The sequence below is a fragment of the Mustela erminea genome, chromosome 11, assembly GCF_009829155.1.
Source record: "Mustela erminea isolate mMusErm1 chromosome 11, mMusErm1.Pri, whole genome shotgun sequence".
NCBI classification, from domain to species: domain Eukaryota; kingdom Metazoa; phylum Chordata; class Mammalia; order Carnivora; family Mustelidae; genus Mustela; species Mustela erminea.
Window position 1 is genome coordinate 4942231 of NC_045624.1, and position 13862 is coordinate 4956092.

At 41.2% G+C, this 13862-nt stretch overlaps 1 protein-coding gene across 2 annotated transcripts in view; it reads right to left on the reverse strand.

The window, feature by feature from the left end:
• Positions 1-2839: 2839 nt before the first annotated feature.
• The window catches only part of GALNT11 (polypeptide N-acetylgalactosaminyltransferase 11), a 53402-nt gene continuing 42379 nt past the window's right edge, over positions 2840-13862 (reverse strand). For both annotated transcript variants that reach the window (XM_032304564.1, XM_032304565.1), the window contains 6 exons: positions 11653-11770; positions 10199-10351; positions 7290-7508; positions 5962-6066; positions 3840-3977; positions 2840-3589 (listed from right to left, as the gene is read on the reverse strand). In XM_032304564.1, the coding sequence (XP_032160455.1) occupies positions 3458-3589; positions 3840-3977; positions 5962-6066; positions 7290-7508; positions 10199-10351; positions 11653-11770 (865 nt within the window). In that variant the 3' untranslated portion in view covers positions 2840-3457. The remainder of the gene's footprint in view (positions 3590-3839; positions 3978-5961; positions 6067-7289; positions 7509-10198; positions 10352-11652; positions 11771-13862) is intronic.

Here is a 13862-nt window from a genome sequence, read left to right on the forward strand (position 1 = left end):
TGCACCAGCTTGCCTTCCCACCAGCCGTGCAGGAGCACAGCCTCACCAGCATTTGTTGTTTCTTGTGTTTCTGTATAGCTTTTCTGACAGGTATGAAGGGACACCTCACTGCAGTTTTGATTTGCATTTCCTTAACGAGGAGTGGTGTTGAGCATCTTTTCATGCATCTGTTGGCCATCTGGATGTCTTCTTTGGAAGAATGTCTGTCTGAAGGCAGTCTTCTACTCATTTTTAATTGGATTGTTTTTTGAATGTTGTGAGACACACACACACACATACTCACTCACTCTCACACATACCCTTTACTGGATATGTCATTTTCAAATCTTTTCCCATTCAGAAGTCTTTTAGCTACATTATTTCTTTTGCTGTGCACAAGCCTTTTATTTTTATGTACTCCCCCAAATTTCTTTCTACTTTTAATTCCCTTAGGAGGCTGTATCTACAAAATGTTACTATGACCAATGTCAGGGAAAGCACCCTATGCTCACTTCCAAGGATGTTGATGGCTTTTGATCTGACGTTTCAGTCTTTAAACCACTTGATTCTTGTGTATCGTGAAAGTGGTCCAGTTTCATTGTTTTGCCTGTAGCTGACCAGTTTTCCCAACACCAATTTGTTATATTGTTATAAATTTCATTTCAGTGATGTTCTTAATCCAGCTTTTTTCTATTTTTGTTTTCTATTTCATTTGTGTTCTGACCTTTAATGTTAATGTTTCTTCTGTTTCTCTGCTTTCTCCCTTGTTGTATTTATTCTTTCTTTGTTGAAGACTAATTTATCATATAATTACAGGTTTATTTCTAAATTTTCTATTCTATTGATCTATTTTTGTGCCAGTACCATATTGTTTTAATTATTACCACTCTGTAATAGAACTTGAAATCTGGAATTGTGATACCTCCAGTTTTTTTCTTTTTCAAGATTGCCTGGGCTATTTGGGGTATTTGACAATTCCACACAGATTTTAGGACTGTCTGTTCTAGTTTCATGAAAAACGGTTTTGTTATTCTGCTAGGGGCTGCATTCGGTCCATGCACTGCTTCAGGCAGCGCAGACATGTTAACAGGATTTGTTCTTTCAGTCCAGGAGCACGGCTGTTCTTCCACTTCTTTGGGTCGTTTTGAATTTCTTTGTAATTCTCAGAGTATAGGCCTTTCACCTCTTCAGTTAAGTTTATTATGAGATATTTTGTTTTGGGTGCAATTATAAAAGGGATTTTAATTTTTTTTTGCTGCTTCATTTTTAGTGTCTAGGAATGCAACAGATTTCTCTACACTGACTTTGTATTATGTGACTTCACTGAATTCATTTCTCAGTTCTAGTGGTTTTTGGGGGGCCCAAATACGATCATGTCCTCTGCAAATAGTGGGAGTTTTACTTTTCCCTCACCAGTTCAGAAGCCTTGTATTTTGTTGTTGTCTCACTGCTGTGGCGAGGACTCCAGCACTAATGGTGAATAAAGGCAGTGAGTGGACATCTCTTATTCCTGACCTTACGGGAAAAGCTGTTTTTCACCAGAGTATGATGTTAGCTGTGGATTTGTCATATAAGGCCTTGATTATGTTAAGGTATATTCCTTCTAGACCTACTCTGTTGAGGGTTTTTATCATGAATGGATGTTATAGTTTGTCAGTGCTGTTTTCTGCATCTACTGAAATGATAATACGGTTCTGCTGTTTTGTGAATACTGACCCCCCCCTTGCATCCTGGAATTGGGAGTAGGAGGTTTCAGTGTATTGTTAGGTTTGGTTTGCTAATATTTTGTTGAGGATTTTTTGCATCTGTATTCATCCAAGATATTAGCTTATAGCTCTCTCTCTTTGTGGTGTCTTTAATCTGGTTTTGGTATCACAGTGATACTGGCCTCACAGAAGGAGTTTGGTAGTTCTCCTTCCTCTTCTATGTTCTGGAATAAAAGTTTGAGAAAAGGTATTAACTCTTCTTTAACTGTTTGGAAGAATTTGCCTGTGAAGCTGTCTCATCTCGGACTTTCACTTTTGGGGGGAGTTTTTTGATTACAGATTCAATTTCATGGAGGTTAATCCAAATACATGAAGGCTACAGAACATGCTACTGAAGAAGAAAAAAATCACATGGACGACAGTCCAGAATCTTCAGGTTGCAGCAGAAGTGCTTCTAAGAGGGAAGTATACAGCAATACAAGCCTACCTCAAGAGGCAAGAAAAACCTCAAACCTAACCTTACACCTAAAGGAAATAAACACAGCAGAAGGAAGGAAATAGTAAAGATCAGAAATGTAGGATATGGAAACTAAAAAAAACAACAGAATAGCTCAATGAGACCAGGAACTGTTTCTCTGAAAAACTGATAAATCTCTAGTCACACTCATTAAAAAAAAAAAAAAGGACCCAAATTAACAAAGTAATGAAAGAGGAGAAGTAACAACTGTAACAGACTATGAAAACCTAGATGTCCACAAATCAGACATCTTAGAAGAAATGGGACAAACTGCTAGAAACACGTAACCTACCAAAACTGAAGCAGGAATAAAAAATTTGAACAGACCGATGACCAGCAATGAAACTGAATCAGTAATCTGAATTCGGATTTCTGAGGATGGATCTTGACCTCTGTACCAAATGCCTACTTAGCAACTCTACCTGGATTATTCACAGGCAGCTTTAGTGGAAACTATCCAAATTCATAGACTTTAAACATCAAGTTCACACAGTTCAAGCTAAGGAATGGTGCTGCGACCTCACTTACTGGCTCACTAGCTGAACCCAGGTGTCGCGCTCATCATGTGATACACACATGGTGGTCTGCACGCAGATCAGAGACCCCAACACAAAAAGAGCAGACAAAAAGTCCCACATAAATCATCAAAAGGACCCTTTATTTTAATGTCAATAGTACCATAATTCATCAAAATAATTTATAATAGTTAACTGACTCTTAAATATATAATCTTATAAAGGAGGTCCTCTGAAGTTAAAAGTAATGTAGATTCAGTCTGTTTAAAATTATTTAGGACATGATAATATAAGTAAAAGAAAAAAAAATGTGTTTCTGTGAAGTCCTTCTAAAAAAAGAAATCATGACAAGTTCTTGATCAGAAAAATGCCATTCCATTATTAAAGGGATTAAAAAGCATAAATAAGTGTGAACAGAAACGCCAATTGCCTGGCTTTGTCCTCTGTGCAAACCTGACCCTTTATAGAGTTAAAATTGTATCCTAATTTCTCACCATCAGCAAGAAATTCCTTAGCAGCTCAGAAGTGATGTTAATGTCTTGGTAAAACAGATTCCCTCACTTTCTGATGACCATCTGTGCGCCAGTCTCTAGTATATCTGGGTCTTATCCTCTCAAAAGTGGTTCTACTTAATCAGGAAATCATTTCAGGGATTTTCCTGTAACCAGCAACTTCTCAAGCCTCACAGCGCACAGCGGAGGTGGACCCTGATGAATTACCATGCCGACCGCCGCATGGGCTTAACCTTCCAGATGCCACTGTTGTGAGGAAGAGCCGTCGCAGATCGCCATCGCAACATAGCCTTTGTGACTCTGTGGATCGACCACTCTCAGGCACTGTCCAACTGACACCTGGTACAGCCGATTACTCTTCTGGAAAAAAAGTAGCAAGAAAAATATACCCACAATTCCTGGCTTTAACTTAAAAGGCTTTGCTGCCAGAATGTGGTAGAGAAGACAGAGAGATCCAGAAGACACGCGGACTAGCTCCGATGCTTTATTTAATGATACAACAAACTCAGAACTACTTTCTGTCAGGTAAACTAGGAGGGCATCTGCCCCGCTCCCCCTTAGCTCCACCTGCTTCCTCACGCGCTCCCATCCTCCCCGGCAAGCTCCTCACCCCGAAGGTCCACTGCTGGGATCCTCCCGACCCGTGGCACTTCATGAGTCGTGGTGGGTCTGACGAGCGAGTTTCTGACATATCCAGGCAAAGGAGGTTATTTAAAACCAACTCGTGCTCTTCATTATAAATCCAAATCTGAGGAAGAGAATCAAAGATCAGAAAACTCCAAGGTCCTCTTCAGATCTGAAATTTGGGCTGTGCCCTGGGTCACCTATCCATGGGGGGAGACCGGGGCTACTCCACATGTCTCAGAAAGCAGGGAGAGACCCGCAACCTTGAGTCACGTGTGCGCAGCGTCAGCTCCGCCACCTGAAAATGGAACGAACGAACGAACAGACACAGAACAGGAAGTGTAATCCCAGGAAGAAACCAAAACAGTGGTTAACTTTGAATTTAACTGACTCAGTTAACTGAGCACGTGACTGGAGGAGACCTTTCTAGTTCTAGCATCTCCCAGTTCCGCGGTGCTCCCCATCCCTAGGCGGCGCAGCCTGTCCGCGCACACATGCCTCAGCTGGGCCGCGCACGCAGGAGCCCATACACACGTCATCCCGGGAAAGTTTTGCTCTAACCCCAGATCACCACAGCATTTAGGCTGAGATGATGATTTCCTCGGAGGGCCCAGAAACGGGGTTTTTTCTTTAGATGTGCAGATCTTTCAGGACAAAGATCTTTTGATCTTTGTCAGATCTCTGCACAGATCTCTGTGCAGATCTTTCAGAAACAAAGACCTAAAACTGGCTGAACGGGACAAGAGTGAGGAATAACTTATTCTCCAAACTGCACCTTCACTAAATCCACAAGGAATACACTTTCATCTCTGAATTATTTTACTCATTAGTTATTTCTACCTCCAGGCCCAAAATTTATGTGTGCTGTCTCCATTAACATGAACAGTTCTAAAAATAGAACTTTCTGCAACGATGCTCATGTTTTATAACCTGTGTTGTCCAACGTGAGGAAACACATAATTTATTTCATTTTAATTAAATGTAAAGAGCTCCATGTGGCTGGTGTTTACAGGATCAGTACAGATCTACGTGATCCCAACAAATAGGCGCATGTAACTCCATTTCTTCAAACTTCTCCCATTTTCTGGAACAAAGCTCAGTGGTCTCATGTAACCAAGGCCAGCGAGGCAGCAGTCCAGCTGGACACTTTGGTGTCCGGGAGTCTGATACCTCTCAGACCCAGACACAGCACAGAACCCCTTCTAAATCCTATTTTCTAGTGTGGATGACATCTTCCATCCTTTGCAAGCTTCCCTAGATATAGAGGGGCTTCTATGACATTTCAGAGAACACACGTGGTCTGACCATTTTAGTCCTGACTGGGGCCATCCCCGGCACGCAAGTGGGAATGAAAATCCCCTCCCTGTGACGTGCTCGGACCGCAGAGGTGTGCGGTTTCACAACCGGGGGTTAGACTTCCATCAGATACAAGTCAGTCTGAAATTACTGTTCCAAACTCACCTAAGCTTTTAGCTTATTTTTAGGCCTACTTTAACACCATTGGAAAGATTATGTGAGAACAGGTTATGTGAATGAAATAAACTGTTTTTTGTTATGGTTTCTTCTGATGGGACTACTAAAACTAGGAGAAACTGGATTTCAGAGAAAACTCTACTGAAGATAATAATTCATTTCCTCTGTAATGTGCCTGCCCTTCCTTTGCCACTTAAAAAAAAAAAAAAAAATTATTTATTTATTTATCTGACAGATCACAAGTAGGCAGACAGGGTGGGGTGCGGGAAGCAGGCCCCCCCGCTGAGCAGAGATCCCGATGTGGGGCTTGATCCCAGGACCCTGAGATCATGACCTGAGCCGAAGGCAGAGGCTTAACCCACTGAGCCACCCAGGTGCCCCTCCTTTGCCACTTTGGACCTGCTGTGTGACTGCAGAGTACAAAGGATGCTTCTAACACACAGGAGCAAAGGTAGGAAAAATATACAAAGCACACAAAGTCATTCCTTACTTAAACCATGTCAGCTAAGGAGAGTCAAGAGTAAAATCTCCAAGGTCTTCCAAATCTCCCTCCCTCCTCAGGGACCACCCCAAGTTCCCTTCACTGAAGGAAACTTTCCAAGGACCGGCTGAGCCCAGAGGCATGCATGACTCACCTGACTTGGGTCACTGTAGTCACATGCTTTAAGCACCACCAGGCCTCCTTTCTGACTTGGACGGCCCTGGGCCACCAGACACTTGTTGGTCTGGAGGTGATAGAGCTGTAAAAGGAGAGAGTGCTCTTGGCAGAAGATACCTTAGAGTGCTACATAATGTGAATACATTACTCCAAAGCTGTGAATTTTAAAGGTCATAAAAACAGAAGCATTTTTTAATTCCTAAATTCTAGCTTCACTACATAGGGTATCACAATAGACTTCAAGGTTATAGGTAATGTTAATAATATATGTAAGCAGTGTCATGTAGAAATTCTACCTAAAGATACAGGTTTACTAATCTACTACAGGGGAGGAAGGAAATTAAAACATCTCAGCCCTGAAGAACCTTCAAATGAAATGGAGAAAGTAAGAATAAAAGGTACAAACGAGACAGTACATAGCTGAATGTGAGGAACACAGACCAGGCACTGAGCATCCGGCCTGGGTAGGGCTGGTGCGTGAAAGGAGCTTGGATGTGCGAGGGAAAGCTAACGGAAAGCATTTCCGCTACATGGACAAACCCCAGTTCTGTCCATTTTTTAACACCTTGACTTTGTTTGTAATCTCATAAAAAGAAGGGGAAAGCTCTGTAGCTGAGGAGTCACGGAGGAAAGCCACCGTGGTGAAAGATCCTACAGGGCGCCGCCTTAACACAATAGAAGAGAAAACGCCACAACCATCAGAGTATCTACTTTCAGTAGCTTACTTTCAGAAAGCAGATTCTAAGAAATGACTCAGGAAAAAGGTATGATTTTATGACTAGACCCCTAAAATTTAAATGTGATACAGAACTGTGAACAGAGTCCTTCAGAAACAAAAGGGAACACGTACAGAGATGTAGCAGGTCGTGGGCTTTCTGCGCAGCTCACATGACCGCTCGGCCGCCCGGGTGTGAGCCGTAAGGCTGTGCCACCATCTTCCACTTGCTCTCTGGGGTCGGTTCCCAGAGCTTTGGCCCAATGGCAGAGACCAGCCCCATTTCTCCTTTTGGGACTTGGTTCTGCCAAACGAGTTTCATACTGACTTACACCGCCTTTCTGTTTGTATCTATCCTCTTGGAAGCTAGCATGTAACTTACAGAAGTCACACACTCTTTAAGGATGTTAATAGTAACAGTGGAGATACTAACGTTTCTAAAGTCTTAATACCTGAGTGGAGGAAGGTCCCACCCAAAGAACACAACAGAAGCAAGCTAAAGTCTATCACTGAAATGATACTTTAAGTCTAAAATGTCATTTACGCTATCATACAACTTTTCATGAAACACTTTGATATTACTTCCTTACCCTTCCACGCTGAAGGATTTTGGGGCGTTTGGGCCCTCTATTGATAAAAATGGGTTGCTGGGGTTTGGCGTTGGGCCCAGATATCTGCATCTCTGGGTAAATATTATCCAGATACCATTTAAATGATTTACAACCCAACTTCTTCCTCAATTCAACACGCTCACTGATATTTCCATAGCTTTTGGTCCTCAGATCAGGTCTTAAGGAAAAATACTGCTCCTGAATTTTAAAAAGAAAAAGGAAAAATAAGAGAACAGGTTTTTTGCTTAAAATGAGTATTATCAGCAAATTATTTTTCATGCCAGTGTTTTATTGATGTTGCTGAAAAATGTCAGCATAAACATTTCACACAATTAGGTCCATCATTGACAATACGACATCTTAAATTCTAAGATACGTCCCTATTTCAGAAATGGCTAAACATGTAAAATGTGATCTCAGAATCAATGAGGCAGGCGACGTGTGAGGCCGGCAGTTCTCAGACTCTGTCAGGATTCTGGAGTGTCAAAGATAATTGATTACTGAGTCCAAGGAGCTTCTGTTTGTGTGAGTTTATTTACTGGTATTTACCATATGGAAAGTTGAAACATTTAATTTGTTAAAAATAACTCACTACCTATCAACATAAACGTGCTTTGAAGAACAACAAGAAATTTAGTGAGAACAGTGACATTGCTTTACAGTTTTACAAATCTTTTCAATGTGTGGCTAAAAAGAAAGCTGAACTCTCATTTCTGCATGTGAACCTGTTACTGTCATGTTTGGTTAGACAGATTTTTAAATATTGAGTGTATGGAAATATATAGTTTAAAATGCCAGGGATATTTTAATAGTTTCAGAGAATTATAACTATCCTTTGATATATTTTTTAAAGATTTGACAGAGTACAAGCCAGGGAGCAGGAGAGGGAGAAGCAGACCCTCTGCATAGCAAGAAGCCCAATGTGGGGCTCGATCCAGGGACCCTGAGATCATGACCTGAGCCAAAGGCAGATGTTTAACCAACTGAGCCTTCCAGGCACCCCTCTTTGATATTTTACCAAAACTCTTTTCATTTTCCACACTGTAACTAACCTTTAAATTGTTATCACTGAGCTTTCTGTAGGTTGCATTAAATCTACTTCTCTATCCGGCTCTCTGAATGGATCTTTTCCCCAACCAAGATTTCTATACCATCATACTTTAGTCATTTGGAAAATACTGCTCCCTGGGTGGTGAAGTTCCAAATACTGACAAATGTCACTATATAATATAAAAAGTTATATTCATAAATATTCCTAATCTCATCAAAAGAGCATTTAAGTACTGGAAGCCATCAAACTCCCAGGGATCAATACGAGTTTTCCACTTGCAACAAATGCTGTCAGTTGAAGTGAGAGGCTCAGTTGGTTCATTTTTGAGAATGTGCGCCAAATATCCAAATATAAATAACCATGGTTTGTGAGCCATTCTTTTACATAAAAAGTACTCGTGGAGAAAAGTGAATAGTTAACTCACAACTACATGCAGCTCAAACAACACGCATTTTCCCTTGAAAACGACCACGTGTTTCAGTCTACAGCAAAAGGTGCTTTCTGCGCACTCAGCGTGACTCACAGCACTTGGAGCACAAAATCTAACACAATGATTTCTATGACTCAGCTGCTTTTGCAGCATCAGTGCAAGGTCAGCAAGGGGGAAACGGCAAATACTGGGTTATCTGCCTATGACAACAGCTTTGCCCTGCTGAACATTTACATGGGTCTGGGAACCACTTTCTGAGAGCTGCTGAGAGACAGTGTGACTCAAAGCTGAGGAACATGGAGAACAAGCCTGGAGTCTAGACGAGGGAGTAGGGAGGAAACATGCAGTGAGGCAGACGCATGACCACAAGCCCCCACTTCTGCTCCCCATGCAGTGATCTTCTCCCGACAGCACACACCTCCATGCCCAGTGCATTTCCCAAAACCTAACACACAGCCTGGTATACACTAGACACTCAAATGCATGTTTAAAAAATTAACTGTACAGGGGCGCCTGGGTGGCTCAGTGGATTAAGCCGCTGCCTTCGGCTCAGGTCATGATCTCAGTGTCCTAGGATCAAGCCCCGCATCGGGCTCTTTGCTCAGTGGGGAGCCTGCTTCTCTCTCTCTCTGCCTACTTGTGATCTCTGTCAAATAAATAAAAATCTTAAAAAAAAAAAATTAACTGTACACAAATGTTCACAGTAGCATTTCTCATAACTCATGAATGGATAAAATGTGTAATCACACATTGGAATATTATTTGGCAATAAAAAAGGAATGAAGCAATGCTACATGGTACCCATATGGATGAACCTGAAAATGTTATGCTTACTAAGGTGGTCACAAAAGATCATGTGTTGTAGGATTCCATTTGTAGGAAAGGTCCAGAATAGGCAAATCTAGAGAGTCAAGAGGTAGACTAGTAGTTGTCTAGGGCTGTGGGAGATGAGGGGGTGATAGCTGAAGGATACGGAGTTTCCTGTTGGGGGTGATAAAATGACTTGTGAATTATACCTCAATAAAGATGTTACAAAGGAAATATCACAGCAGAAAGAGAAAGTGCTACTACACGTGCAGAGCCTAACAGGGAAAGTGGAGAGACTGGGACACAGTGAAGCCCAAGGAGCAAAGAAAAGGAGCCACGTTCTGTGGGAGTCAGAGGAATAAAGACACTGACAAGAAAATTTCTTATGTCGGCTGTATTTCCTATTATAGAGTGGTCATTTGGAAAATTAGAAGAAGGGTCACAACAAAAAATGAGAAGAAAAGAAATGTACAAAAGGGATGGCCCCGAAGCATAGATCGTCCCACAGAAATGTGCCAGAATGAAAAGGCAGGTAACCAGAGCTGTCTGCAAAGGAGCTAGAGCCGAGCAGACCCTTCCAGCAGAGTAACTTAATCTCACCTTGTAGTCATCCAACCAAACATGCGCCAGCCTCAAGGAGTTGTGGGTCATGGTGTCCTGGCCTTCAGGAGAACCATACGGTCGCCTTTTCCGGAAAATGTGTCCGACTCTAGAGCATGGGATGATGAAGAGTTTACCTCCACACATCCAAATCTGGTCAGAAGCAAAATATGTATTAATAGTTGCCTTGCACTGCTATGAAATCAATGTATGCGTTTTCATGAAATTAATCTTTATTAAATAGGTGTTTGTGAGACTTTTCAAGATGTTTTGTATAAGTACCAAATACAAGAAAGTGAAAGGGTACATTAAAAAAATTATATCTTTATGATTAAAAAGAAACTAAATTCTAAAATAGCGTACCATTCTTTTACCACCCTGTGTCTAAAATCACACTTACCATGTACTTTGCTGTTTTAACACATCAAGGAATTTGATCCTCAGGACTTAGGGACAAAGAATGCTTACAGGCTGGTCCTCTAATCTCATTACTGGTACTTTCTCAAAACATGTATATATATACACACACACACTGAGTAACTCTAGATTAAGAGTCAAAAGATCTCAGTTCTTGTGTAAATTTCACCTTGGCCATCTGGGTTACTTTATATAGTTATATTTTAGTTTTTGTGGAACTCTATTACCTTATGTCCAAAGTAAGACTGAACAATATATTATTTCTTTCAACTTTAAAATTCTAAAAGATTACGTATGAAAAACTACCTTTTAAAAACACTATAGTCAATACATCGTAAAAAATACAAAATGACACACGCACCACATACCACAGTGTTGTGGATGGGGTATCTGCTATGGAGCCCCAGAGCCGGGAGGTGGGGAGTGAGGACATCAGCTGGTTCGGAGAAGTCCGAGTTCTTTCCCTTGCCCTCATTCTGCCCTTTGCAAAGACTGTCTTCCACCCCCACAGTTCCCTGAGTCCCAGACCCCACCCATACCGCCATCTTTCTGACTTCAGCAGCTGGAGAGGAGATTAATTCCTTCCTCAGGCCGGAGGGACTTATATGTATAAAGTACTCTGCTAGCTACTTCTGAAAGTGGAATGGGGAGCTATTAATAATTTTCCTGGGAGAACAGGTGTGAACCAGGACAGTCTCGAGCAATCAGGGATATCCGATCACCTTAAATATCTATGTGTAGGGTTAGCAAGTAAGATGAATAAACTGGCAAAGAACAAAACTCTACCATAAATGCACATTTAAACATCTGAAATTATACCCAACCATTCATTACAACCTTCCCTTTTAAATTCTTACAAGGCTGCTTAGATACTTTCCACACTTTGAATGGGTATTATCCCCATCGCGGATTATGATAAAGTAGCCTTCACTAAAGACAGTTTGTTAACAAAGATAATCAAAGAGAACTTACAGAAAATAAGAGGTCGTGGATAAAAATTATATTCCACTACACAGAGTTAAACATGAAAAAATTACCCGAAATGAGATTTCTAAATTTTCTCCTCCCCAGATATCCATGCCACTGTCATACTGTCCAAGCTCATTGAAATAGTGTCTGTTCATGGCGAACAATCCTCCAGCCATTGTAGGTGACCTAGAAAAGGAAAAAATTACTGTACCAATTGCAGAGAGCCATTTATCTACTATCTTTGTTATTTAAAAAGTTCAGTGTACCTTTGGAACATCACTAATAAAGACCAGATTAACTATTACAGAAGATTTTATCTAACATCAGGAAATGAGCTGGGCCACATAGCTGAATTTTCTAGATGCCAATGATATACCAGATGTCTGGGAAATGACAGCTACTTTTCTAAGCATCAAAAATAATTTATAAATTACAACACTGTTACTAGAAATACACTTGATTTGAATTAATTCCTTCTGACAGTCTCGCAGAACAGTGGGATAAAAACTGGACTCCAGGGCCTATCAAGTAGAGACCAGATGAACTCTGACTTAGACCAGTAGTTCTCAAATAGGATGACTGTCCCCAAGCAAACACTTCAGTAATGTCCACAAACATTTTTAGCTGCTGCAATGCAGTGGTTGGGGTGGGGGAGGGTTTCTACTTACAACTCATGGTCTGAAGCCAAGCACACTACTGCATACTCTAAAACGCACAAGAGAGAGCCCACAACAGAGAAGTATCCAGCTCCAAATGTCAATACTGCCAAGAATGAGATGGTTAATGAGAGAAGCTGAAGGAGACTGGCCCTCAGACACACGCTCAGCCTCCAGCTGTCTCACTTCTGAAACTGAACTACGGCGATGGTGTATTTCAGCATCCCAAGCTCCCTGTTAGAAGGGAAGCACAACTTCTCTGCAGGGAGGAAAGCACCATCTCAGGTATGAATGTATTTCCATAATTTTTCACGACAGTGTCTGCCACCAAACAAAAGTAAACAAGCAACCAAACAAATAAATAACCAGGCAATCAGGAAGATAAACCACATGAAGAGAATCTACAAGAGGAACAGATGTGCAGGGGTTTCAAATAATGTAGTTATCAGGCGGAGACATCAAAATAACCACTCAAAATATGCAAGGATTAAAGACAAGATGTAAAATTTGGCAGACAGATAAACAGATATGGTCAAAAAAGAAACCAAATTTATGCATATCTGAAAAACCTTTCTGACAAAGACAGAAGAACTTCTGCCTACTTGTGATCTGTCAAATAAATAAATAAATAAATAAAATCTTAAAAAAAAAAAATAAAGACAGAGATCACAAATAGGCAGAGAGGCAGGCAGAGAGAGAGAGGGAAGCAGGCTCCCTGCTGAGCAGAGAGCCCAATGCGGGACTCGATCCCACGACCCTGGGATCATGACCTGAGCTGAAGGCAGAGGCCTTAACCCACTGAACCACCCAGGCACCCACAGAATCCCATTTTTAGCAACCACAGAAAATACAAATTTTCCAGGCACACATGAAAATTTACAAAAATTACTCATGTGCTTGGCCGTAAAGCAAATCTCACCAATTTTCAAAGAATTAAAATCATACAGAATATTTCTTAATCACAGTGTATACTAAGCTAGGAATACGTAATTATAAAATCCTCATATGTCTGGGAAATAATGAAGGTACTGCTAAATAACCTACAGGTCAGAAAAGCCATTACAATGAAAATATTCTGAAATAAATGACAAAAAATAGTACTTTGTGGGATGCAGCTAAAAGCATGATTAGAAAGTTGATTTCCTTAAATGCATACATTAGGAAAGGAAAAAGGATGAAAAATTTAAAAAATCTACACATCCAACTGAAAAAGTTAGCAGCCTTGATATCCTGAAAGTGAGAGCGCGCACAGAAGAACGGAGAGAAGAGCGGGGGAAGCGGCCAGAGGAGGAAGGCGCGCTCACGCCCTCGCCGCACAAGGAGGTGGTGAGACGGCGCTGTCACAGCCCACAGGCACGGCTCCCTCCAAGTGCCAGAAGGAACTAACGCTGCTGCAGAAACACCCATACTACTCCACCTCGCCAGAGAGCAGAAGACAATGACATCAAGGAACACAATTTTCACTTTTCCCACAGAAAGGACCTAAAATCAGTTTGACAGGGAAAAGAAGAATATGTTCCTCTAGAGTGAAAGAAGCAATAAACAGAAGACCCGAAATAAAAACAGTGTAAGAATTGGCTTCTGCGGAGGTGGACTGAGAACAGGGAGCAAAGAGGGAGTCA